Source organism: Ahaetulla prasina, chromosome 5, assembly GCF_028640845.1.
Source record: "Ahaetulla prasina isolate Xishuangbanna chromosome 5, ASM2864084v1, whole genome shotgun sequence".
NCBI lineage: Eukaryota > Metazoa > Chordata > Lepidosauria > Squamata > Colubridae > Ahaetulla > Ahaetulla prasina.
In genome coordinates, this window is record NC_080543.1 from 97462339 (window position 1) to 97489040 (window position 26702).

Here is a 26702-nt window from a genome sequence, read left to right on the forward strand (position 1 = left end):
CTTTGCACTCAAACCTAAAATCGACAAAGAGTTAGATAAATTAGTCAGCCAGGGATACTAGTGCCAGTTGACCATGCCAAATGGGAGACGCCAATCGTCACCCTATAAAACCAGACGGGTCCATAAGGATTTGCGCTGATTACAAGGCTACCTTGAACAAAGCATTGCAAAAGAGCGCCTACCCAGTTCCAGTAGTGCAACACTTATTGCACTCACTAGGGCACGGACAAGTTTTCGCCAAATTAGACTTGGCACAAGCGTACCAACAGCTACCCGTAGATGCTAGCACAGCTGAGGCCCAGACCATTGTAACGCACCGGGGTGCCTTTAAGTGCACCCGGTTACAGTTCGGGGTGAGTGTGGCCCCGGGGCTATTCCAAAATTTGATGGAGCGGCTCCTACAAGGGTTACCGGGAGTCGTACCCTATTTCGATGATGTGTTGGTATCAGGGGAAGATTTAAGAGAACTGGGGAAGCGATTAAGGAAAGTTTTGGCCATTTTTAGGTCGGCAGGATTAAAAGTCAAAGCAAGCAAGTGTCAGATAGGGGTCGAATCTGTTGAATTTTTGGGCTATAGAATAGACAAAAAAGGGATTCACCCCACTGAGAGCAAAGTCAAGGCGATAAAGAGAGCCCCAGCACCCAAAAACAAGACAGAACTCCAGGCTTTCCTGGGTCTGGTAAACTTTTACGCCGTGTTTTTAAAAGACAAGGCAACCGTTGCTGAACCGCTGCATAAATTGCTTGGAAAAAACACTGCTTGGTCGTGGGGGAAGTCAGAGAATAGGGCATTTGAGGCAGTAAAAAGTTTGCTATCAAGCGATAGCCTGTTAATACAATACAACAACAGACTGCCGTTAGTATTGGTTTGTGATCGTCCCCTATGGAGTAGGAGCGGTACTTAGCCACAGACTCCCAAACGGCACTGAAGCCCCTATAGCGTTCTATTCACGAACGATGTCCCCGGCTGAAAGGAATTACAGCCAGCTAGATAGGGAGGCTCTCGCAATAGTGTCAGGGGTGAAAAAATTTCACGAATACGTTTTTGGGCGAGATTTCGAAATTGTCACTGATCACAGACCGCTATTGGGGTTACTGGCTGGCGACCGCCCAACGCCAGTAGCACTCTCACCTAGACTGACCAGATGGACTATTTTTTTGACCGCATACTCCTACAAGCTGCAGCATCGGCCTGGAAAGGAGCTGGGGCATGCGGACGCATTGAGCAGATGCCCATTGCCAGGGGAAATCGAGGACCCCACCCCGGGCACACCCGTTCTACTAATTGACTCTTTGGACTCGGGGCCAGTCACATCGCAGGAAGTGGCTCGGCCTCCTACCGGACGTTGTTTTAAGGACTGTAATCAGTTGGGTTCAAGGGATGGCCGCTGCCGCTAACGTTGCAAGGAATTTGTAAAGAAAAAAGGGGAATTGTCTGTGCAAGGGGGGTGCCTGCTCTGGGGGGATAGGGTGGTAGTTCCAGAGAAGCTGAGAAAAAAAGTTCTGGAACTCCTGCATGAGGGTCACCCAGGAATTGTGAGGATGAAGGGTTTGGCTAGGAGCTATGTCTGGTGGCCCCTAATGGACAGGGAAATCAGTGACAGGGTTGGCCGATGCCAAGTATGTCAGGAATCCAGACCACTACCACCCACGGCCCCAGTTTTGGAGTGGGAGAAACCCCAAGGCCCTTGGTCCCGCATACACATTGATTTTGCCGCCCTTCCACGGCCAAACATTTCTAATTGTGGTGGATGCATTCTCCAAATGGCTGGAGATCATCCTAATGAAATCCACAACCGCTGGAGCTGTCATCTCAGCACTAAAACACCTTTTCGCCACGCACGGGCTACCGGACACCCTCGTGTCCGATAACGCCCACAGTTCACCGCAGCATTATTTGAAGGGTACCTGGCTGAAGAGGGCATCCGACATGCCCTCTCAGCGCCGTTCCACCCTGCGTCGAACGGCCTTGCTGAACGCTTTGTCGGAGTGCGAAAGAAGCGCTATCACGAAGCGGCCCGGCGATTGGCAGGCACAAATCGACGATTCCTAACCGTCCAACACAGGACCCCTGTGTGGCCACCGCCGCAGCCCAGCCGAGCTATTAATGGGCGGAAGCTACGGTGCCCGCTAGACCGGCTACACCAACTACGTACAGGACGGGTTCAAAACAAAACCAGATAGAATCCGAGAGTTAAACATAGGAGACTCGGTGTGGGCACATAATTACAGCGACGGCCCTAACTGGAAGAGGGGATAGTCATAGACAAACGGGCCCCAAATCTTATCTAGTGGAACTAGACGATGGCAGAATCTGGAGGCGCCACATAGATCAATTAAGAAACAGATTGAGCGATAAGGCAGAATTAGGCGAGAACAGCCCTGACTATGATTTAATTAACCCCACAGCTGACCGGAGCCAAGAACAAACAGAAAGCGTAAGCAAAGAACCAAACAGAGACTTATCTGTGTCAGGCGAGGTCCAGCGACACCCTCCGGTCCCCCTTGTGGACAGCAGGTCCGAGCCGGCGAATAATCCAGGGCCGGATGGCGGGAGGAGGAGCTCAGAGGAACGAAAAGTCCCTCCGGCAAGCTCGACTCAACTCCAGAAAGTGAACTGCGCAGGTCCGGGAGAGTCAGGAGACGCCCCACGTACCTGCAGGACTACGTAGAGAAGTAATATGCAAATATTGGCAAAGTGCCTTCTGGGAGGGAAGGAGTGTAATGTATTACTGTAAGTTTTGGCGGGAGTTTTAGGCGGGAAATATCTCGTTTCTGATTGGATGCAGCCTCAGGCTGAAGTGTATATAAGGAGAGGTTTTTCTCCAGAGTTTTGCTGGGTCACACTATATTAAAGAGCTGTTGTCACTAACCTGGTCTCCTGCCTCGTCAATACCCAAACTTAACAGGAAGATACTGGATTATTAATAGAACCTGGTTTGGATACCCTGCATTGTCAAATAGTTTGTAGGGGCCTCAGTGACGATCATGTCAACCCATGGGGGAAAGATGGCCAAAAGTGTTTTACAGACTGTAAAGTACCCTTTTTTGGCAGTCAAAACTTCAATCCTTAAATGACCAGTAATAGAATAGAATAGAATAGAATAGAATAGAATAGAATAGAATAGAATAGAATAGAATAGAATAGAATTTTATTGGCCAAGTGTGATTGGACACACAAGGAATTTGTCTTGGTGCATATCCTCTCAGTGTACATAAAAGAAAAGATACGTTCATCAAGGTACAACATTTACAACACAATTGATGGTCAATATATCAATATAAATCATAAGGATTGCCAGCAACAAGTTATAGTCATACAGTCATAAGTGGAAAGAGATTGGTGATGGGAACTATGAAACGATTAATAGTAGTGCAGATTCAGTAAATAGTCTGACAGTGTTGATGGAATTATTTGTTTAGCAGAGTGATGGCCTTCGGGGAAAAACTGTTCTTGTGTCTAGTTGTTCTGGTGTGCAGTGCTCTATAGCGTCGTTTGAGGTAGGAGTTGAAACAGTTTATGTCCAGGATGCGAGGGATCTGCAAATATTTTCACGGCCCTCTTCTTGATTCGTGCAGTATACAGCTCCTCAATGGAAGGCAGGTTGGTAGCAATTATTTTTCTGCAGTTCTAATTATCCTCTGAAGTCTGTGTTTTTCTTGTTGGGTTGCAGAACCGAACCAGACAGTTATAGAGGTGCAAATGACAGACTCAATAATTCCTCTGTAGAATTGGATCAGCAGCTCCTTGGGCAGTTTGAGCTTACTGAGTTGGCGCAGAAAGAACATTCTTTGTTGTCCTTTTTTAATGATGTTTTTGATGTTAGCTGTCCATTTGAGATCTTGCGATATGATAGAACCTAGAAATTTGAAGTTGAGGACCACCTGTATATTGACACTATCAAAATGTTTGATTTTAGCAGCTTATATTTATCAATTTTTACATTTCAAGAGCTAGTATTAGTAATATCATTATTACTGATATAATTAAATAAAAAGGGCAATAAAATTACACAGTATGTTTACTAAAAGATTAACATTAATATCAGATCTTTCCTTGTATGTGATTTTTTTTTCTTAAATCCAGCATTATTTATATACACAGGGAGGGATGTAGGGATGTAGGGAGATGTACAGCAAAACTACTTTACTTTCTCAATGTTGTTTTGATATTCCTTTTTTTTAATAGAAACAAAAAGAAATGAGAAAAACATGGTTTAGGAGGCCAATTCAAGTTAGCAATCTTTGCAGCCCCATTGCATCCTGCGGCAGGATAATTGCAAGGGGAAAATATTGTCTGGAAACTTTACTGAATTTTTAAGATATCGTCCCAACATCTGTCTTATCAGCTGAAGGGTAGATCATATTGCTGATGTGTAATTAGACAAATCAATTTGTTTTGTATTTTTATTTTATATTATGGTCCAAGGAACAAGTGAAGAATTAAATGCATTAAATTTAGTGGCATGTTGGATCTGGGAAGAGGAAGAGTCTGTGAAAGTAAATTGATCTTGTGATAGCATTGTATGTGCTCCTGTAGCCAATCTCAGAATCTTCCATATTATTCATACAATATTAAGTCTTTCATAATCAGGGTAGTTAATGATTCCCTCTAGGAGAAAGTGGAATGATTTATTTATACCATATAAAGTAAAATCTTTTAAATGATATCAAGATAATAAGCTGGTACACTGTATTAGACTCTGTTGAATTTTTTTTTAAAAAGCAATGCTTTTAATGGAAGCTTTCCTCCCCCCCTTCACCGATGATAGCGATAGCACTTAGACTTATATACCACTTGATAGTGCTTTACAGCACTCTCTAAGTGTTTTGCAGAGTCAGCATAACAATCCTGTAATAATTGTGGTCCTCATTTTATCAACCTCGGAAGAATGGAAGGCAGAGTCAACCTTGAGCCAATCAGGATTGAACTCCTGGCAGTGGGCAGAGTTAGCCTGCAATTCTGCATTCTAATTACTGCACCAGCTATTCCCACCACTATGATACTAAGTTATATACTGTCTGCATTCTGTTTGCATTGAACTCTGTAGTACATCATCATCTGGATTTGAAAAATGGATCCATCCATCCGATTTTGATTAGATGAAAATTAATATCTAGTGTGATTTCTTGTAATTAGGTGTCTTAATTGCACTGGATAGCATTCTTCAAGCTAGACACTGATCAATCCATAATACTACCAATAATGTTGCAAAAACTGAGTGAATTGGGGGTGGGTGGGAGAGAGACCTTCCTGCTTTTTCTCACCCCTTATTATTTTACAGTTGAATTTACAATTCCTAAGTTTTAGTGATCCAAATAAAAATATAAACAGGCCATGGTTTATGGATTCTTCCTCAATGTATTATTGTTTTTCTAGCTCTGTTAATGAGGGAAATTACAAAGGCTGTTTTCAATTCTGTCTACTGAAACAAGAAAGCTTATGAGTTTTAGGAGGCTCCTGCAATGTTGCTTTTTAAATGCATAATGTTTTATATAAACAAGTTTGATTGTATAAGCAAGGATGGTATTTATGACATTCATTTTCTAGTATGCAAGAGCAGAATATTGGAAACAGCTGTGTACAAAAAGACTTGGTTGTTCTAGGTCACTGTATTATTTAGACCTTTCCCAAATTTTAGACAAAAGCTTTTACAATTTTTTTTTTATTCAAAAAGTTTTACAGAAAATTTTTTTCCCCTTTCCCCCCACCTCCCCTCCCCCCTCCCTTCACAACCCCCCTCCCCCCCCCCGACTTCCCGGAACGAACAAAAGGTATAGTTAAAAATAAAACAAACATATGCTAAAAAAATTTCGTCCCAACTTAATTATACCCCTACAATCATTAATTCCTAACTTCCCCCGAAAACAATAAAAAATAATACATCATAATCATTCAAAAACAGTCTGATAACTCTTAGTCTGATATCTACTTTGAATATAGTCAATCCATTTTTCCCATTCCTTTAAGTATCTTTCTTGCGTATTGTCCTTCAAAAAGGCTGATATCTTCGCCATCTCAGCCAAATTGGCAACTTTCAATATCCATTCTTCTATTGTAGGTACTTCTTTTTTCTTCCAGTATTGTCCTATTAGTAATCTTGCTGCTGTTATTAAATTTAAAATCAATTTAGTCTCAATTACTATACAGTCCGTAATAATTCCCAACAAAAAAAATTGCGGCAGGAACTTTATCTTCTTTTTCAAAACATTTTGTAAAATCCACCAAATTTTTATCCAAAAGACCTTTATATCCTTACAAGTCCACCAAATATGAAAATATGTAGCATCATCACAATTACATCTCCAACATTTTGCTTGCATATCTGGGTACATACACGATAATTTCTTAGGCTCTAAGTGCCATCTATAAAACATTTTATAAAAATTTTCCCTCAGATTCTGTGCCTGCGTGAATTTAACATTTTTAATCCAAATTTTTTCCCAAGTTTCCAATAATATTGACTCCTGAAAATTTTGTGGCCAAGCTTTTACAATTTTAAGTAGATCTTTTGGTGACTGGGCTAAACCATTTTGCATTGGAAGCATGCATTTTTCTCCTGAGTTATGGTTTTTTCTTGAATCACAAAAGATTACAAAAAACAATACTGAAAGATTTGTCCCTATTCTTCAGACTTACTAGATTTCAAACAAAAAAAAATTCAGTGTAGGTTTCAGTTGAAAAATGAAGTAAGCAAGGCTTATTATCTTATCTTATTATGTACAGGTGTCATTGAAAGAACTTGAAGGTGGAAGTAATAGCTGAGCTGGGAGATATATACATTGTCATCAGCACAACAGAGGTATATCTCTAACCAGAAACTATTTCACATTATTGCCCTAAATAAGGACAGATTTCATAATCACACCAACCCAACCAATCCATTGGGTCTAAAATACCTAGAATCAAATGAGAAATTGTAATTGTGTGATGAATTTGAGAGTAAATGGTATTAAAAATAGACAAGTTAATGTGAAAGGACTTACATTGATTAATGTAAATTCTGTTGATTTTCATAGGATCTGCTATAAATTGTGTATCTGTGTTAAGTTCTCATTTAAAGCTCTCCAAGCTATTGACTGTATGGGTTTGTAGTGCAGAGACAATAATAAAGATAATTGTAAAGAACTGAATAAGGGAATGAGTGAAGTAAGGGAAGTGCTTGTTCTGTATTAAATTGAATGGGAACAACATCAGGGAGTAGTTGGAAAAGTTAGTTATGCTGTATTACAACAATTTGCCTAAAAGCAAACTGTTATCTTATTTTAGTATCATAATGATGTAGTAGGAACTTAAAATTTGCCTTTTAGGATTCCACATAGTATCTAGTTAAATAACTAGCCAGGGCCGGGATAGCTCAGGCAGTAGAGAAGCCTGTTATTAGAACACAGAGCCTGCAATTACTGCAGGTTCGAGCCCGGCCCAAGGTTGACTCAGCCTTCCACCCTTTATAAGGTAGGTAAAATGAGGACCCAGATTGTTGGGGGGGCAATAAGTTGACTTTGTAAAAAAATATACAAATAGAATGAGACTATTGCCTTATACATTGTAAGCCGCCCTGAGTCTTCGGAGAAGGGCGGGGTATAAATGTAAACAAAAAAAAAAAAGTTGCATTATGGAAAATCTAATTTTGGCACAAAAGCATTCCTGTTTAGTAACAGTAGGCTGAGAACTGGGTGTATGATTCTATTTGCATTGGCTTGACCTCTGCATTTTTTTACCATCTGCTTATCAATGTGCATCTATGTGGTAGTACTTGATTTCATTTTCTTACCCTAAACTTGTGAACTTCTGAAAACCCTTAGTATAAGTTCACTGTCTGCAAGATTTTGTCTTCTAAGGATCCATTTATGTTAGGTTGTAAGTAGCCTTTGTGTTTGAATCTTGGATTTGTTCCACTTCTGCTAAAAGAACATAATTCCACAATGGTAATGGATAACTTATATTCTTGTTGGTGGACTTCAAGTCCAATAATTCTTCACAAGACTGCTGATTTGGCTTATTGCTGTTGAAGAGAAGTAAAACACAATGGTATTATAATGATGAAAATATTGTAATTATAGCAATGTGGGATAACAGATATGCAATGAGTAGAGATGGGCAGCACACAAGGTACAAGTCTTTCTTCCAAAGATAAGGAACTGTTTATTGACTTTCAGGAATAATTTCACATGGATCTTAGTAAATTAAGACAGTCATGTCTTGATTTATATTTACATTTAAATAGGAAGTATTTTGTGCCAGTTGGTTGCTTGGCAAGGGCAAATGGACTCTGGTGTTCTTTAATTAATAGTTTGAAGCATTGCAGAAACTATTCTTTTTAAAGTTGTAGGACTGCTTAAGTAGTCAGACATTTAAATACATGCTATGCTGCAATATGCTGTGCTGAAATATTGTGCAGCCTCTATCATAAAGCATTTGTTTGAACTGAGATACTTTTGAGTATTGCACTTCCTTTCCCACAGTCTTAACTTCTCATTCCACAGATTCATAATATTTTCCTGCATGGCCTGGGGAAAGCAAAGGAAATGTAGACCTTTCCTTAAGGGAATGAGAATGAAATTTGCTTCAGTGTATTTTTGTGGCTTATAGCTGCAACCTCAGGACCTTTGAAACTGCTTGGTTTTACTTCTCCATCCCCCAAAGAGGAATGTCTTCTGATTGTAATCAGACTTAAGGGTGGGAGCATAAGGTAGGGATAATCTTGAGCAAAGACTCTGAAGTCTGTTTTTCAGTATTCTTCATGTCTGGTTATCTAAAGGTGTTCACTTACCCAGTTTTTAAAATACTGTACATTGTTTTAAAATTAAATGAAATTGTGAGCAGACTGAGTAGCACAAATAAAGAAGGAAATCCTCTTGTTCTTGGTGAATCCTTTGTCTAATGCTTTCTTGAAAATTGAACGACTATTACATTTTCCCATTCACTGGTGGTAGGATAAGAGAACATGAGTCACTCTTAGCCTTCCTGTCACTTTACTTCCTGCAGTAAAATGAAAGACATAGGAATCGCTCTGGGAACTAAATGACCCAGTCAGCAAGGGTTACTTGGGCTGCCTTCCCTATTAGGTTTTCCAGCAAAGAAAAAGAAAAAGAATTTCCCTCTTAAGTCTTGAAAGCTATGGCTGTAGTTGCAGAGACAATTCTTCTATGCCCGATTTACTTATTGGAAATTGCCAAAAATGTCCTTTTGATTCTTTGTTGCCATTTAAAAACTTTTAAAAGCATGAACTTATGTCTACCAAATAAAATGACTATCTCAGCCTTCCTGATCTGAAAATAATGGCAGCAGTGTACTTTTAAGTCCCTAAATTAGAGAAGTGTGATCATACTTAGTTCAGCATCCTGTTTCCTAAAGTGGATTGCAAAGAAATCACAAAGCCAATTGTGCTTTTCCGTGCTGTTTTCCATGATGCATATTATTTCTGTTGGCTGTAGAAATACTTTGCAGAGAAATGAAAGGCACAAAATACTTGCTTTTTCATAAAAATCACATCTTTTCAAGGAATTGCCTAGGAAATTACATCATCAAAGTTTGAATGCGTAGGTTTACTATCAACAATCAAACAGATACCTTATCTCTGCACTCTGGTCTTTTGCATATTGAAGTCACTATTAAGAGTTCAGAATAATGAAGAGGTTCAAACTGGTCTAAAGAAATGGACAAAATCACTAGTGTCAATAAAAAATATTTTTGTTTTTCTGTAGTGGTTTCAAAGTGGTTTCAAAGGAAGCAAATTTCACTGGGGGTTCATGAATGTGGATTATTGAATTTTACTTTATAATAAATTTTGAATTGCAGACAATTGGAACTCCTTGTTGGTTTTCCAAGAAATATATTTGTGATGTCCTCATTTATAAGACATATAGATAGTCCTCAACTTACAACTGTAACTGAGCTCAGAATGACGGTCATATTATTAGAGTTGTAAGTCAAGGCATCACATGACTGGACTTGGTTGTTGTTGTTTTTTGCATTTTTGCAGTAGTTGCTAAGTGAAGACTGTGGTCATTAAGCAAATCAATTTTCTCTAACAGGAATTTTTTGTCAGAAACTGGAAATAAATCCTGGAACCTCCCCCCCCAAATCATGGTCAGGTGATCACAGGACACTAAAACAGCCATAAAGACAAGCTAAGTGTCTAAAATGTAGTCACATGACTGCAGATGTGTGTGTGTGTGTGGCTGCCGCATCTTCAAAACTGGGTTATAAAAGCTTTTGGGAATCTGTCATAACTTCAAATATTTGTTAAGTGACTGGTCATAAATTGAGTACTACCTGTAAATGTATATGTATACTTACACTTTACTTTTAGATTGTTGGGGGTGATAAAGCTGTATACTGAGACCTTAATGTGTTCTTTTGAACCTAAAACATTGGCAGATTAAAGAAGATTGTGGACTGGGAAGTTAAGAAAGATTGACACTTCTGATGCTTGTCTTCAGACTCATAGTAAACAATGTGGCTGAGAACTGATTACTGTGGATTAGAAGAAAGGGTCACTGATGGCTGTCTTTAATAACAGTCATTAGGTTGGTGTCACTTATCAGTCACCTTTGTGAGAGTCACATGATCTTGATGCTTTTGTCCAGCTCTGCTCTCTGTATGTGTGGAGCATCATGACATGCATGCAAGAAGAGTGCACCAGAATGACAGAATGCTCCCTTCACTTGTAGACACCACAGGCGGCCTTGTTTTCCCAAAAATTAGTTGACGAAAGGCTGTACACTGTACAAATGTTTACCTACAATTCTTCAGTTGAAGAATATATTTTGGCAGTTCTCTTAAAAGGCAAAATGCTGAATTATTTTTATGTTTAAATCTACATTTTTTTTGCTTGTTATAAACATTTTGAATGAAATAGATATTTTGTGAAACAATGAGCTGCAAGCGATTTGATATTAATCTTCTAATTAGTAATGTGAAGTGTAAAAATTCTTTCTATTTTTTATTAGGGTCGACATGTCAAGACAGGTCAGTTGGCAGCTATTAAAGTCATGGATGTTACTGAGGTAAGTTTTGAATTAAGACGACTTCTTTTTTAAAGAATAATGTAAGAATTGCCTTGGCTCTGAACTTCATGGTGAGAACTTTTTATTCAAAGTCATGTGTATAGAAGTTTGGACGGGAGCCAATGTGAAATACGCACCAATCTGAGAATAAATGTACGTCCTTTTTTAGGTTGAAAAGGAAATGGACCTAATAAAGGTCTCGAAGGCCCAAATTCAGAACATCTGCTAAAATATCGAGCAGATTGTTGGTATATTTCAGCAATGTAAAGCAGGAGTTGTAATGGACTCAGGGGGATTTATTGTGGAGCGTTATATGAGAATGGGGAGGAATTAACATAGCCAGAGAGACAAAAGTATACATCTGTAATTGAACCATGATCTTTCATAGTATCAGTTAAAAGCTCTGGAAATCAGTTTTTAATTTCAGCAGTATTTTAAAGATTGGAAAACAGAAAGGTTTATCTAGGAATGATATATCTATAGTTATATAGATATAACTTATAGACTTATATATTTGTCAACTGTGTTTTGTTAACGTAATAGTCTGTAAAATGTTTGAATTCAAACAGCTTATTGCTTCCAAACCTATTTAGTACAACTAATTTATCCTGAATTGTCTTTGTTCAATTGGCAGAATAGTTAAATTAGCTAAATACAGCACCTCCTGGGATCTCATGTTCACTTCCTAACTTTAATCTGAACACTTATTTTAGTCTTGACCTATATTTTTTAAAAACATTTCGGTTGATAAATTGATTTGCTCTACCAGCAGGGATACTAATTTGTAAGCGAACAAGTTAGTTGATGATTGTGAAATTCCTATATTGTGAGATAGTTAGTATTCTTGAGGGAGCTATATGAAAGCTACACAGAGCCACACAGAACCATACAAAGAAATTTTGTACACACAAATTTTCTTTAGAATAAAATAGAATAGAATTTTTTATTGGCCAAGTGTAATTGGACACACAAGAAATTTGTCTTGGTGCATATCCTCTCAGTGTACATAAAAGAAAAGATCCGTTCATCAAGGATCATTAGGTGCAACACTTATTGATAGTCATAGGGTACAAAAAAGCAATCAAGAAACAATATCAATATAAATCATAAGGATACAAGCAACAGAGTTACAGTCATACAGTCATAAGTGGAAGGAGATGGGTGATGGGAACGATGAGAAGATTAATAGTAATGCAGAGCAGTGTTGAGGGAATTATTTGTTTAGTAGAGTGATGGCGGTCGGGAAAAAGTGTTCTTGTGTCTAGTTGTTCTGGTGTGCAGTGTTCTATAGCATCGTTTTGAGGGTAGGAGTTGAAACAGTTTATGTCCAGGATGTGCGGGGTCTGTAAATACTTTCACAGCCCTCTTTTTGACTTGTGCAGTTTACAGGCCCTCAATGAAAGGCAGGTTGGTAGCAATTGTTTTTTCTGCAGTTCTAATTATCCTCTGAAATCTGTGTCTTTCTTGTTGGGTTGCAAAACCAAACCATACAGTTATAGAGGTGCAGATGACAGACTCAATAATTCCTCTGTAGAATTGGATCAGCAGCTCCTTGGGCAGTTTGAGCTTTCTGAGTTGGCGCAGAAAGAACATTCTTTGTTGTCCTTTTTTGATGATGTTTTTAATGTCAGCTGTCCATTTTAGATCTTGTGATATGGTAGAACCTAGAAATTTGAAGGTCCCTACCGTTGATACTCTGTTGTCTAGTATTGTAAGAGGTGGTAGTATGGGAGGGTTTCTCCTAAAGTCTACCACCATTTCTACAGTTTTGAATGTGTTCAGTTCCAGATTGTTCCGGTCACACCACGAGGCTAGTTGTTCAACCTTCCGTCTGTATGTGGATTCATCATGGTCTCGAATGAAAACGATCACTGTTGTGTCATCTGCAAAGTTCAGTAATTTAACAGATGGATCGTTAGAGATGCAGTCATTGGTAAACAGAGAAGAAAAGTGGGAAGAGCACACAGCCTTGGGGGGCCCTGTGCTAATTGTACAGGTATCTGATGTGATTCTGCTTAGCTTCACCTACTGCTTCTTGTTTGTTAGGAAGCTTATGATCCACTTACAAGTGTGTTCAGGTACCGCTAGCTGGTTTAGCTTAGTTAGAAGAATGTCTGGAATGATGATATTGAATGCTGAACTAAAGTCTACAAAGAGGACCCTTGCATAGCTCTTTGGAGATTCAAGATGTTGTAGGATGTAGTGCAGAGCCATATTAACAACATCATCTGTTGATCTATTTGTTCGGTATGCAAATTGAAGGGGTCTAACAGTGGATCCAAGATGGTTTTCAAGTAGGACAGCACTAGCCTTTCAAAGGTTTTCATAAATACAGATGTTAGAGCAACTGGTCTGTAGTCGTTCAGTTTCTTAATGGTGGGCTTCTTCGGCACTGGGATAGTAGAGCATTTGAAGCAAGAAAGAACATAGCACATCTCTACTGATTTATTGAAGATACGGGTGAAGATGGGGCCAATTGGACAGCACAGACTTTTAAGCAAGAAGGAGTTATCTTGTCTGGCCCTGGAGCTTTTCCTGGCTTTTGTCTGTGAAATAGGTCTTGCATTTCCTTTTCTGTGATCACTAGAGGTTGTGAACCCAATGGATGGGGTCAGTTGTAGGAGGCTTGGCTGTTGTTGGTGTGTCTGAGATGGGGGTTGTGGAGATAGGTGGCTATAGTTTCCTTTCAAACCTGCAGTAAAACACGTTCAGGTCATCTGCCAGTTGTTGATTTCCTTCAGCCTGGGAAGGAGGTTTGCCGTAGCCGGTGATATTTTTAAGAGTTTTCCACATGTTTGCTGGTTCATTTATTGAGAACTGATTCTTTAAACTCTGCAATAATCCACTTGAAAAAGAAACATCATTAAAAGACACTGAAAGTGTCATCAATGTCATATCAAGAAAAATAATTGCTGCAGAAAAAATAATTGCTACCAATTTGCCTTCCATTGAGGATCTGTATACTGCACGAATCAAGAAGAGGGCCGTGAAAATATTTGCAGATCCCTCGCATCCTGGACATAAACTGTTTCAACTCCTACCCTCAAAACGACGCTATAGAGCACTGCACACCAGAACAACTAGACACAAGAACAGCTTTTTCCCGAAGGCCATCACTCTGCTAAACAAATAATTCCCTCAACACTGTCAGACTATTTACTGAATCTGCACTACTATTAATCGTTTCATAGTTCCCATCACCAATCTCTTTCCACTTATGACTGTATGACTATAACTTGTTGCTGGCAATCCTTATGATTTATATTGATATATTGATCATCAATTGTGTTGTAAATGTTGTACCTTGATGAACGTATCTTTTCTTTTATGTACACTGAGAGCATATGCACCAAGACAAATTCCTTGTGTGTCCAATCACACTTGGCCAATAAAATTCTATTCTATTCTATTCTATATGAAAGCAAATGAATAGTTTGCTTTAACAAAACAAATCAGTTTATTCTAATATTGTATCTTAAGTATAATTGGATTCAACTATTTATTTTCTCCAATAGGAATTTTGGTTCTTCCATTCACAAAAAGAAAATCTTAATTCAAAAATGCTAATATGTATTACATAGTACCAAATTAAATAAAAAGAACAGAGATATCAATAGAAAACCTGAAGATTTTGTGATTTTTAAAAAATTCTGTAGAATAGAATAGAATACCTTTCTTCAAAAATCTAGGAATAGTTGTAAAGCAATTGCAAAGTGAAGAGCTTTGTAATTAAATTAATGTATTTTGGGGGAAAATACTTCCTGCAAGTCACCTTTTAAATCTCAAAAAATGCAGCATGGTTAAGATACAAATTATTCATGGTGCTTAATCATTAAGCTGACTCGACTCTGTTATGAAGAAATAATTTATATTTGCATGAGATATAAATATGAACTTTATGTCATCAAGTTTGCAAAAAACTTGACTCTGTTATAAAGAAATAATTTATATTTGCATGAGATATAAATATATAAATATAAATATGAACTTTATGTCATCAAGTTTGCCAAAAACTATATGAGTGATATCTATGTCACACCAGTGAGTTGCATTATAATGAATTTAAGGGCATTATGCTAATACTCAATACATTTTCTCCCAAATTTATATTTGAATGTTAATATAATGCTTTTTTGTGCTTTTGAAATTTGTAAAATTTATTTTGTAATGGGCTTAGTGGAATTGGATCTGTTTGAAGTTTCTAGTGATATTTGTCAGCTATATGACAATAACATTGTGATTTTGTTTTATAACTTAAGACAATATTTCTGATTTAAAAATATGGTCTTGTTTTGTTTTACTTGTAGTAGCATAAGACATGTAGAAATATTGTTCCAGTTCCCATTGTCATAGCAGATAAATATTTGCAACATGGGTGATGTATGGAGAAATGAACAACACTGGATTATGGAAAGTTTGCCCCTTGCTACAAAAGTTGGGGAAAAATGTTTATTGACTAAATGTGTATATTGACTCATAAGTAGCTCCATAAAATCTGTACAATGACTTTAAAAAATTGTTAGAGGACAGCTTTCAATATGCCCACTCAGCAAGTCCAACTGAATTCTTGAGACTGAGAGCCAAACACATCTGGAATTGGAAAACATTCTTATAGTAGGGATGTGTATCAGTATGTAAAAAATGGAGGCATAATGCCAAGAGCTTTGTAATGTGATCCTGCAATAATGAGTGAGGCTAGGTTATCCCTAGTATTGTTGTCTAAGTTTCCTTTCTTTTGTTTCCAATCTAGTAAGTACTTCTAAGTAAATAATCACCAAATGCTATAATTGCTTAGTTGAAAAGGAAACACTGAATTATTTTCATTAACATGCTGTTTCTCGTCCTAGTCCTTCTTCTTATTCAGTCAGTTGTCCTGAAGTGAGCTTTGTGTAGATGAAATCATCAAGAAGGCATGTCTTTTTATTTCATCTATGGATAATGCTGACATCTGATGAACCATTTTTAGTCTTTTTGCCACCCCTTCCATATTTTATTAATTTTGTTGTAATTTTATATTTTATGATCATTTTGGCTGAACAGGCTTATTAATGTTATTTTAAATGAATAATTTTTTTTTCAGTACATTAATTGGGAACACCTATATCTGAATCTAATAATTTTTGTTTCTTATTGAGAATGAGAATTAGAACGTGTGAAGACTTTGGTATTTATCATTATTAAAGATTCATACAATGACAAGTAAATGAAATCATGCAGGCTTTATAATGTGTATAATGTGTATTGTGTAATGTGTATATACACTGCATATTTATTCATAAAATTGAAAATATTGTTTTATTTCAAAACCCAAACAAACCATCATGTTCTAGAAATTGTGCTAAACTCTGTCAGGTCAACCATTGCAAGTGGTTATGCATTTATGACTGTTATTGAACCTGGTAATTATGATCATAAGTCATGACAGTATAAGGCAGGTCATCATATAACTGGATTCTATTTATGACCTTTTTTGCAGCAGTCATTAAGCAAATATCATAGTTATTAAGCAAACCCATTATTGCCTGTGTGGGTTTTTTTTCTGTAAATGGGAAGTGAATGCTGGTTCCCATAATAAATCATGTTTGTGCAACTGTAGGGCACAGCAAAAAAAGCTGTAAATCTGGGCCAGTTGCTGAGGGCCCAGAATATAGTCATGTATATATGATGGTATAATAACTTGGAACCGGGTCATAAGTAGTTTTTTGGGGGGGTAGGTTCTATCATAGCTTTAAAATGGTTGCTAAGTTACCAGTCGCAAAACCAGGGCTACCTATATTTGCCATAACTGGAACATTTTGGTTATTCAGGTTTCAATTGAAACAAAACAGAAGAGGCCAAATAAGCAATGGTAGTTTACATCTTTCCAGCTTCTTCACAATTCACAGTACAGCATAACTCACTGTTGAAATGGTCTTCAACCTTCTCAGTGTTTTCCCTTTTCTCTGTCTGTTGGTAAATACCTGCATAATGTATCCCACTGATGCCTGGCCTGGGACATCAGAATGGAAGGCATTGAGAAGATTGGGGAGCAATTGGCCATGTATATGGTACAGTGGAAGCTGTTGACAAAAAGCAAGAACATTGTCCTCAATGACATTAGCCATTTTTGCTTGGAACAGCCATTTTATGCATTGTTATAGGCCACTACAAAGATGTTTTGTCCCATGCATGGATCAGAATATTTTAAACATGCATGGTTTGGTTTGGACATAGAAACTGGCTACTCTGTATACAGAATAGTTTATGAGCAGAACATTTTATCTGTTCTAGTAAATTAATCAAACTCGATGAATTGGTGATAAATGATAGGAATGAAAAAGGCAGTATCTTATTCAAACCAGATTGAGTGCCCTTGCTACAAAATGATTTCTGGCAGATATTCATATGTGTGGAGCCACAGAGAACTGTGACAGTGAATATTTTTAAAACTTTGTTAAGCTTTTGTCTGAAATGTTTACAATATATCTTTTTAAAACTAAGTATCATATTGTGAAAAATGGCATATTCTTTTTTGAAAGTAAACGTTTTTGGAAATCTCAGCTCTACTGCTGTTCAGAAATCCAGAATGCAGTTCTGATTTCCATGCAGTTAATTAAGACTGATAAAAATCCAGACACTGATCACTATAAGCTCAGCATATATACAGGTAGTCCTTGCTGGTCCATAATTGGGAACAGCAACTCCATCGCTAAGTGGCACAGGTATAAAGTGAAACATCATGTGACTGTCTGATTTACATCAGTCCCAGCAGCCCTTGTTGAGGCAATCACCGTGGTCGTTCAATATGATGTTACATGACCATGACTTGAGACTTTCCACCAGCTTCCCAAATAACTTGGTCAGAAGCTAGCTGTGAAGATCACAAATGTTGATCACATGACCCCGCAACACTATGAATAACATAAATATGTGCTGGTTACAAAGCACCTGAACTGTGATTGTGTGACTACGGGACACTGTGAAGGCTGCAAGTTCAAGTTCTGGCCGTAAGTCTCTTTTTTTCAGCACTGTCATAACTTTGAACAAGCAGTTGGTAAGCTAGGGCTACTTGTATTTCTAACACATAAATATTAATTTGTGTATTTTTTGGTTAGTAGCGAAGATGATAATTTTAATATTCTATATAACATTATGAAATGTTTGAAAATATAAATTTCTGGTCACCCTTTTTATCTATTATGTTTATATTATTTATGTTTATATTAATGTGTTTTTGTCAATTGTTGTCAATTGTAGCAACAATATTAATTGTTGCTAAATATAAATCAGATCTTTTTATCTATGAAAACAAGATTTTAGATATTCATGTTTTTGAAAAATGAGTTTTGAGCATGTATAAAGGTCTCATCTTGAGTTTTCATATTGCTAGATGTTAGCCTAGAACAGACAGAGCTGCACACATGTATAACATAAACCATAAAAATATAACATAAAACAGGACATAATATGTCTAAACACATAGATCATGAAAGTAATCATACGTGTACTATATAATATAACTTATTAAAAATCCTCCTGAAGGTCATTTATGGAAAACACTGCAACTCGCCTGTCTCAGTGACTGTGCAATCCTTGCATAAAGTTTCAAATGCTGATCTTAAGGTTTAAGTAGGGACAAATGTACTATAGGTAAAACATGTTCCTTTGGATCGTCTTTGGATCGTGTTTTTTTTGGTGGAAGATATTTAACTAAAATTACCAGTCATTTCAATTTTTCATAGACCTTAAAAATAGGAGCATTATTGTAAATAGGTATTTCAGTTAGAGTACTGTAACGTTATGGCATCTTGACCATTTGGCTAGGATCAAGTATAGGGTAAGAGTGATGTTTATTCTTTGCACAAAGTTATAGTAGGGGTGGAGAGAAGTCCATTTTTCTATCCTAAGTAAAAAGCCTCTTATTCTTCAGATAAAATCATACTTCTTACTGTTAATTTCTTATATTTTCATTTCTAATTAGCACAGTTACATATTGTATGGTGATTGGCATCTTTTAAATTAGCTCCAAAATATATGTAATAGAACTAGGTAAACAATTACTATAAAGCTCATGCTGTATTCAACTCATTAATCTTGAAATTGTCATAATGCTTTGAATAAATGCTTAATACTTATTGCTCTTGAATGATGAAGTTCACAGAGCTACATTTTGCAAACTGTAACCTCAGCTGAAATCCCTTAATCTCTCTCAGCTGCTGCAGTCTGTTCTGAGCGGCCTTACAGATGAAAAGGAGTCTTTGATAGCTTTCTGTCAAGGTCCAAGGGATGCTGAATCAGGGCAGCATCTAGCCGTTAATGGGCAACTATGGATCACAGCAGTAGTGATACAGTTACTCTTTGTAAGTCAGCTCTGGACATGTATTTATATAACTTCCCTGCCTTCCATGTGCTTCTAAGAGTCTTTTGTTTTCAGAGGTAAAGCTAAGCTCATGAACTCAAGTTCTGAGTACTAAACTTTATCTTAAAGGAGACGGAAGAGGACAATTTAACTCTGGAATAAATGAAATAATTATTTCCCCTTGATATTTTGCATTAATTATTTTATTTCATCTTAATTATTTTAAAATAAACACATTTGCTTTCAGACATTGATCATACCAAAATATTTTGATAATGTTTCAGTTAACTTTTACAGCTTTCTAAAATGTAGTTGCTCCAGATGCTTGGGGTCAGTGATGCAGATTATTAAAATAACTGAGTGGAAAGGTAAAATAAATAACATAATGACATTTTAGGATATTATTCTGTCTTGTCTTTTGTTTTCCTTCTCCCTGGCAACTGTGCATGTTCTCTGTATATTTAAGAGGAGAAGGAAATTCCTGTTGACTGTCAGATTTAAACTGTTGTTTGGTCCTTTAGTCCTGCATTCACAGTTGTGTTTGTTTTGAGCCAAGATGTCTTGGAACATCGTGGTTGAAATGGCAAGAGGTAGAGTTTCCCGCTTCTTTAAACAAGTCCAACACTTTGCTTTTATGTAGAAGCTGTAGCCATGGCAACCTATGCATGGAAGCACAAAAAGGCTACTTTTAGAACTTTAAGCTGTCACCCCTTTCCAATAATAATTTTCTTGAATGAGTGTTGTGTATCTTAATCCATGCTCCTCACTACTCCTAAGGAAATGTAGAAATTAACAACTTTAAAAAGTTTATGGATGTGATTATCACAAGTTTTAAATCTGTAATAAATCAGTTTAGGAAGAAAGATGGACCTATTTGTCTGGTTTTACAGGAAAGTCTTCTTTCAATGATTGAGGCAAATAACTTTTTACATGCAGATGGCTTTGCTTAGCCTTTGGGTGGAACAGCACTGCAAAATAAGCAGAGATAAGGCAAAAAAAATCATGATGTCACTGCTTATGTACTTTATATATTTCTCCTTCTGTCACATTAAAATTTGCGTATGTCTTCCATGCTCTAGTGTAGAATATCATTTACTGTACATAGTATTTTAGAATAGAACAACAGAGTTGGAAGGGACCTTGGAGGTCTTCTAGTCCAATCCCCTGCTCAGGCAGGAGACCCTATACCATTTCAGACAAATGGTTTCCCAATCTCTTCTTAAAACTTCCAGTGTTGGAGCATTCACAACTTCTGGAGGCAAGTTGTTCCACTGATTAATTGTTCTAACTGTCAGGAAATTTCTCCTTAGTTCTGGGTTGCTTCTCTCCTTAATTAGTTTCCATCCATTGCTTCTTGTCCTGCTTTCAGGTGTTTTGAAGAATAGGTTGACTCCCTCTTCTTTGTGGCAACCTCTTAGATATTGGAGCATTGCTATCATGTCACCTCTAGTCCTTCTTTTCATTAAATTAGACATACTTGATTCCAGCAACTGTTCTTTTTATGTTTTAGCCTGCAGTCTCCTAATCATCTTTGCTACTCTTCTCTGCACTCTTTCTAGAGTCTCAACATCTTTTTTACATCGTGGTGATCAAAACTAGATGCGGTATTTGAAGTATGGCATTACCAAGACATTATAAATTGGTATTAACACTTCACATGATCTTGATTCTATCCCACTGTTAATGCAGCCTAGAACTGTGTTGGCTTTTTTGGCAGCTCCAGCATACTGCTGGCTCATATTTAAGTGATTGTCCGCTAGGACTCCAAGATCCCTCTCACAGTTACTACTAGATATAAAAGAGATTTTATATCTCTTCTTTAGTATTCATTGTGTGGTACACATTATTAATATTTGTATTAATATATTCCAGCATGCACATCCATGTTGCTGTTGTCTTCTGTGGTAAAGGCCTTATGCAGAATTAGAAAAGACATTGAATCAATATTAACTGGATTCTTTGTTATCAATTGCTGTTGGAGAAGGCTGGTCAGCCAAGAAAAATAAACTAATGGCTCATCAGATGTATCCATCCAGAATTCTCACTCAAGGCACAAATAACCAGGCTCAAATTATCCTATTTCAGACACATTCGGTGAAGATTTAGCTGTGAATGTGACAGAAAAGAAGAGGACATTGGTGTATGAGCTTATCTACAGAGTTGATGAATGTGTAGTTGGAAGACATGAAAAACCAGGCCAGGGACAGATTGTCATGGAGAAACTGTATGTGGTTTCTCAGTTGATACTGACTTGGTAACAAAATCCACTTTGAAACTTTTTGTGGAAGGAAAGAAAGAACATATATAGGAATTTAGCTTATTGGAGTCAGGCTCAGACATGAAATAACCATATCTCCTAGATGCTAGAATCAAATGGCTACAGCGTATTCCTTGTTTTGTGTAGTATTGCAAGCAATGAAATGGTAATAAAAGTGGCTTGAACAACTATGGCACAACTGGATAGATGCAGTGAATCCTAGTATCGGCACCATTATAAAATTCATGGCAATGAAGGAAAAGAAAGGACATGGGTTTTCTACTTAATTGCTTCTGTTGAAACTGCCCAAAGGAACTTTTCAGAGCTGAGCCAGGCTCCAGACTACAAATAGTAATGTCAGCCTTCTTACTCCAACTAGGCTTGTGAGCTTTTTGCAAATACAGTTGCTTGGAAGCAGATATAACTCTTAGTTCTGTTCATACAACTACTTGCCTGTTAATTTATAAGGCTGTCTAAACATTCTGCCCTGCCAGTGATTATTTAGATCATTAGTATTTTTCTTTTCTTAATCAAATACCTTGCTAACTTGGATTTGGATTCAATTTTTTCATGAAGGCAGACTTATTGATCAACTAGATAGGAAAGAGACAGGAAAGTGAAATACAGGTAGTCCTCAACTTATGATCACAATTTCTGTTGCCAAGTGAAACAATTATTAAGTGGGTTTGCCCTGTTTTATGACCTTTCTTGCCACAGTTGTTAAGTGAATCATTGTAGTGGTTAAATTAGTCAAATTGTTGCTAAGCGAATCTGACTTTGCCATTGACTTGGGTTGTCAGAAGATTAAAAAAGAGGATCAGGTGACCCTGGGCGACTGCATTTGTTATAAATAGGAGTCAATTGCCAAGCATCTGAATTTTGATTACATGACCATGGGGACATTACAATGGTTGTAAGTGTGAAAACTGGTCATAAGTCAATTTTTTTGTAAAGCCTTTGTAACTTTGAATGGTCACTAAACGAACTGTTGTAAGTCAAGGACTACATGTACTAGTGATATTCCTGGTTTTCTTGATTACACCTATACAACAATGTAAAGTACATTGTTTCAGTACTTAAGAGAGCTGTTCTTTCCTATCCCTCAGTTCAAGCTGAAAGTGAAACAGGGAGATATATGCTTGTCCCATCACAAACTGTCCCAAGGATGTATAAATAGGGTCATGCAATATTTTATCTCCTGTGTTATTTGAAGTCTATATGAAGTTGTTGTCAAGGTTTACAGCTGCCTTGGGAGATAGTTGTCATTAGCAGGCTGATGATGCTCAGTACTAATAATAGTTTACTGCACATCTTTGTTTACATGTCTCCAGATTCCTAATAGCTGAATATTCAGGCAAGATGGAGCTCTTACCAGTTCTGGAAATGGATTGGTGAATTCAGAAATATATCTGTTCAATAGGGTTTCTTCCTTTTAAGGAATGAGTCTATAATTCAGGAATTCCCCACCATCCACCACTGACATTGATTGGGTAGCACATCAGATAAGTGGTGAGAAGGTTTGCTTATCTCTGCTTTTGCTGATAAAGCAGGCACATCCATATATTAAATGACCAGCTATATACTCACTACTTCTAGCAGCTCTCCAGATTCTGACTCACTACAGAACTCCAGGTCTTAGTCAATAGCTACCAGTAGTTTCAGATCTAAAATGGCCTCTCAGTGAGCCTTCTGTTCTCTGCTGTTCCACATCCCTCTCCCAGTTTTTCAGAGAGTAGCAGCTCTGAATGAGCCGATTTGAATGGCCCAGTTTTGTTTTAATAGAATAGCAAATCACAAAGTCCAGTTGTATTGCACAGAATACAGTAGTCAAAGCAGTTGACTACAGTTGCCCCTCTGTTCAAAGTACAGTACAAAACAGCATACTATTGTTCCATACTGGAAATGAAATTCAGTTTTGTTTTAAGAAGAGGACACTCAAAGCTGTTGCATTCAAGCGATTTTTCATAGTCCTATTTATTTGATATTTTCACTTTTCTGAAATCTAGAATTTATTTATACTTGCTGGATATATTAGCAAATTACATCCACACTGTAATCCTGTGAATTGATAAACTGGTAGATGTAAGGTTACTATTGCTTTCAGTGTTGCTCTTGGATTTGGGGATCTCCCCAAAGTTGCTTAACACTGAGAACTTTGCAAACTGCACTATCCTACTTGTTATTCAGGAGTATACCAGACATTGCAATGTATTCTTTTTGAAGAATAGTTTGTTTTACAAATCAGATTATGCTGAAATCCCAAATGCATCTGAAATGGTGATTTATGGTTAGCATGTATACAGCAGCCATTCTTTCTGTGTGGTCCTAAAATCTTCTCTCCCCCCCCCACACCCTAGCATGCCTGTGGAATTATTTTTTTATCATTTTTACTAGGACATCAATTAATGTTAATATAGTATCGAGTTTAGCATATCTATACATAGGATTATTTGAATATGGCAAGGGTTATTTTAAATAGAAAACAAATCCACTGAGGAAAATCAAGACTCTAAATGAAAAGGCTACATTTTGGGCGAAATGAGCATATCACCAAAACACTACTTGGGACACTAGAGTGCAATTCCTAGCTGCAGAATAGTTATCTGGGACCCTGCCATTATGTATTTACCCTATAACACATGTACAAATTACAACTTTATAATTTTCATTATAAACTATATTATTGTATCACTCTTGCATTTTTGTTCAAATCATAAGCATGTTTTATCATTAGTTACAACATTATTTGGTTTTCTGGGTATACTATTTTGTCATATATTTTTCCCCTCAGCTGTAATATTTTTCAATAGGAGGAAAAAAAATAATTTCCCTTATTTGTCTCCAGTGTAATATCTTCATTTGTACGTTGTCATCTACTATATGCATTAAGATGTAAACTAATTTTAATAGAACATTAATAAAACTAGGAGATTTGTTATTTAAAGTAACTTTTTCAGCTAAGCCAAAAGTTGTTTTAAAGCCTATTCATACTTTATATTCAAACTCTGTATTGGCAGTTAAAATTATGCTGTGCATTTATGCATTCTGTGCCTATCTTTGCCATGCAAACATCAATACCCTTTTTCTCTTTCAGGTTTGCAGTAATCATGTTTTGCTATCACATCTGAAATGGACAGGTGGTGCTTACAATTAAGCCCAATTAATTGTGAAAATTATGATATACTAAGCCAGATCATTTGACCGATAATTTCCATACACTGTTCAATGTTCTCAATTTCAGTTCCATTGTTATCCCTAGGCAGAATAATCAATGGCAAAAAATAATAGGCATAGATCATGTACTTGAAACACCATATTTTCTAAATGTTTGAGAGAGACCCACAGACAGAAACTTGATAGAATAAAATTAAAATTGTGTTTTAAACTTTCCATATTTAATAGGATTACCTAGATTGTGGTTGAAAGATAGACTAGTACAGTAGTGGCCAAAATTGTGGAAACCTTTTGGGGAAAAGTGTATTTTCTAAAACTAACTAATAACACCGCTTTTTTTTTTTGGACTATTACCATAAAATTATATATCAATGGAAAGGTAATTTAATCAATAATGTAATGCAATAACTTTTATGAAGGATTTGATTTTAGAAGAGCAGTTACAGTATAAAGAATAGTCTAAAGAACGTAGAAAAATGAGATATACGAAAATTATAACCATAGAAAAAATGAGATATACAAAAATTATCACCATGTCAGTTAATAGTTGGGTAACGTTTAGCATGAATTACGGCCTTACAACATCTTCCCATGGAGTGAACCAAGTCTTTTAGTTCTGCAGCTGTTATAATGTGAAACCAAGATTGAATGATTGCTCGGTTTCATTGCTGGGTCGCTTCTGACTAACAAGTTTCTTTACTCGGCTCCATAGATTTTCAATTGGGTTAAGATCTGGGCTATTCCCAGGGCATTCCAGCAGTGGAATATGATTCTTGAAACTCACCCCCCACACACACACACAAAAGTAGTATTATTAGCCATCAAACCTTGTTTAAAAGTCAGTGCTGACCAATTGGCCCCGATCTTTATTCGTCTCTTCAATAAATCGCTAGAGATGTGCTATGTTCCTTCTTGCTTCAAACGCTTTACTATCATCCCAGTGCTGAAGAAGCCCACCATCAAGGAACTGAATGACTACAGACCAGTTGCTCTAAAATCTGTAGTTATGAAAACCTTTGAAAGGCTAGTGCTGTCCCACTTGAAAACCATCACAGATCCACAGTTAGACCCCTTGCAATTTGCATACCGAGCAAATAGATCAACAGATGATGTTGTTAATATCGCTCTGCACTACATCCTACAACATCTTGAATCTCCAAAGACCTATGCAAGAATCCTCTTTGTAGACTTTAGTTCAGCATTCAACACCATCATTCCAGACATTGTTCTAACTAAGCTAAACCAGCTAGCGGTACCTGAACACACTTGTAAGTGGATCATAAGCTTCCTAACAGACAGGAAGCAGCAGGTGAAGCTAAGCAGAATCACATCAGGTACCTGTACAATTAGCACAGCCCCCCCCCACAAGCCTGTGTGCTCTCTCCACTTCTCTTTTCTCTATATACCAATGACTGCATCTCAAATGATCCATCTGTTAAACTACTGAAGTTCACAGATGACACAACAGTGATTGGTCTCATTTGAGACAATGATGAATGTTCAACCGCAGGTTGAACAACTAGCTCGTGGTGCGACTGGAACAATCTGGAACTGAACACAGGAGAAACCCTCCCTTACTACCACCTCTTACAATACTAGACAACAGAGTATCAACGGTAGGGACCTTCAAATTTCTAGGTTCTACCATATCACAAGATCTAAAATGGACAGCTAACATCAAAAACATCATCAAAAAAGCACAACAAAGAATTTTTTTCTGCGCCAACTCAGAAAGCTCAAACTGCCCAAGAAGCTGCTGATAAAGTTCTACAGAGGAATTATTGAGTCTGTCATCTGCACCTCTATAACTGTCTGGTTTGGTTCTGCAACCCAACAAGACAGACACAGACTTCAGAGGATAATTAGAACTGCAGAAAAAACAATTGCTACTAACCTGCCTTTCCTTGAGGACCTGTATAC

At 37.2% G+C, this 26702-nt stretch overlaps 1 protein-coding gene across 4 annotated transcripts in view; it reads left to right on the forward strand.

The window, feature by feature from the left end:
- Positions 1 to 26702, forward strand: part of MAP4K4 (mitogen-activated protein kinase kinase kinase kinase 4) — a 161752-nt gene that overhangs the window by 67622 nt on the left and 67428 nt on the right. For all 4 annotated transcript variants that reach the window (XM_058185731.1, XM_058185732.1, XM_058185733.1 and 1 more), the window contains exon 3: positions 10957 to 11013. In XM_058185731.1, the coding sequence (XP_058041714.1) occupies positions 10957 to 11013 (57 nt within the window). The remainder of the gene's footprint in view (positions 1 to 10956; positions 11014 to 26702) is intronic.